The following is a 2,256-nucleotide window of genomic DNA, read 5'->3' as shown; positions in this document are numbered from 1 at the left end:
GAAGGGACCCGGAATGGGTTAATAATATACGAACTGGTTCTGACGAGCAAGGAGTATATGCGAAGCCAACATGCCTCTGCAAGCCCGAGTGGCTGGTAGAGGTGGCCCCGCATTATCATAAGAAGAAGGATCTGGAGACGTTGGGGATTGATAGGAAAGTGCCAAAGGGGCAGGGGGCGACGGGAGAGAAAAAGTAAGATCTGATGCTGACGATGCGGATGCCATGAAGACGATGTATTTAGATAGATATTCAGCGGAAGAGATGTATTTCGTATTATATATCTGCGTCTACAATTTTCTCCTCTCTGTGTAGAAAACACAAACTGGCAAGCCACGATCCCATACAGACCCTGGAGCTGGCCAATCAGCACGTGAAAGTTCCAGCTGACGAGGGCCAGAGCTGCTTCGGTTGCGCCATGCCTAAATAGGACTAGCCTTCATCGCAAGGGTAACCTCGGCTCTTCCAGGCTCATCGCCGAGATACATCAAGAGTAAACCATCTAAAGACCACAGAAGTCGTCATTATCGCACCCTATAAAAAATAACCGGATGCGCCTCAGAAGGTCACGGTTTTGGTATCATTTACACTTCAACCCATAGGAAATTGTCTCTGGTTGTCAATCCGCCATCCCTTCGGACTCCAAGCTCCATCGAGCCCGTGATTACCAAAGGCTATCCTTTCCTCCTGGCGCTCTCCACAAAACGCATACACCCCGGCAATAATCCCAGCGGGGAGCTTGTCTCCGTATCTGCAGACGTTCCCTATTGACTTTCCCAGTCAATATACACCGCAGCAATGTCGAAACCCTTCACAACGGCTGAGGTCGCCCAGCACAACAAGGCCGAGAACGGCATGTATATCATCATCGATTCATCCGTCTACAATATCACCGATTTTCTAGACGAGCATCCCGGTGGCGCGAAGATTCTGAAGCGGGTTGCGGGCAAGGATGCCTCGAAGCAGTTTTGGAAGGTTCGTTGGGAATATATCTCATAATACCTATTTTCTATATCTCTACCCAATCCCTTTCCCATTCTTTCTGTCTTCCACTCAAGGCACAATTTTTTGGCTAACTCCAGCAACTATTGTTTGTGCAAACAGTATCACAACGAAGGTGTGCTAAAGAAGTACGGCGGCAAGCTGAAGATCGGCGAGGTCAAGGAGGCTGCGAAGCTATGAAATGGATGCTGACGTTGTTTTCTTTCGCCCTCTCTCTAAGAACACCGTTCCATCTCCAGCCTTGTTGTTCCTTGACGTATGTATTTTTATATTTTTATATATTTATATATTTATATATTTATATTATCTCCTATCTGGATACCGGATACAATACAAGCCTGATACCGTTTTCTCCTTCTCCGTTCTTACTCTCCATTCTTCTTTCTTCGTTCTGCTTAACCTTTTTTTTTTATTATTCCATTGGCGATCATACTCCAACGTAGGGGCGGGAATTCTCACACAGCAACGACTGCTCTCGGGGTGGAGCATATAAAATGTGAAAAGAAAGCGAAGCCTTGTACAGTACATCGAATATATCCTCGTATTTTGAGAATATATCGGAAACATACCTTTGCTCTCAGTTATTGTGAGTTCCAGGTGGCATAGTATATCTAGGCAAGAGTCTTATGTGCACTAAGAAATGGGAGCGGCGAGGTGGTATCATGTTGAGGAAGGAAGTGGAGAGCAAAAATATTCAGGGCGCTTTTGGGAGCCCTGCATAGGCGTATGCGGAGAGGTTCGGCGGGGCGGGGCGGGGCGGGGCGGGGCGGGATGGCCACTACTGGCTCACCGCTGGCTCCTGCATGCTTTTCATTCAGTTTACTCTCATCTCTTTGAGTACTGGTTTTATTTTCCGTTCTGAGTTCAAGATTTTAAATAGGTACTAGTAGTTAAATTTCTTGTTTTCACGCTTTGATGATCCTCGTCACATAACAATCCTTGAAGCACTTTGCAGTCGTTGCTCGAAATAGAACATGGAACAAAAGATAGCATCTACTTCCCCCATCTTTGGCGTTCTCTCCAAACTGTGGCAATGCGTCTGTATATGACTCAGATGATAGAGCTTTCGGAAGAATTACGAACCCCGCGTTGTCGGGGAACTAAACCAGCGCGGGGAGTAAATCGGGCCAGATATACGACCTTGCCTATGCCGTTAAGCTGGGTATATAACTGGTTTAAGGAAGCAGCCTCCTTGCGCCTCCTCCGCCCGCCTCCCTTATTGGTAAATTGATTTCAAGGCGTCCCAAATGCATATG

General features: G+C 46.9%; 1 protein-coding gene across 1 annotated transcript; it reads left to right on the top strand.

Annotated features, from left to right (window-relative positions):
• Window positions 1-796: 796 nt before the first annotated feature.
• Window positions 797-1,180, top strand: HCAG_07425 (conserved hypothetical protein; the record flags this gene model as incomplete). Its single annotated transcript, XM_001537953.1, has 2 exons — window positions 797-973; window positions 1,103-1,180. The coding sequence occupies 2 exons, from the start codon at window positions 797-799 to the stop codon at window positions 1,178-1,180; spliced, it is 255 nt and encodes an 84-aa protein (XP_001538003.1).
• Between the last annotated feature and the right edge of the window lie 1,076 nt (window positions 1,181-2,256).

Source organism: Histoplasma capsulatum, genomic scaffold (genome assembly GCF_000149585.1).
Source record: "Histoplasma capsulatum NAm1 scaffold_8 genomic scaffold, whole genome shotgun sequence".
NCBI lineage: Eukaryota > Fungi > Ascomycota > Eurotiomycetes > Onygenales > Ajellomycetaceae > Histoplasma > Histoplasma mississippiense.
This window is presented reverse-complemented; position numbering and strand designations above follow the sequence as displayed.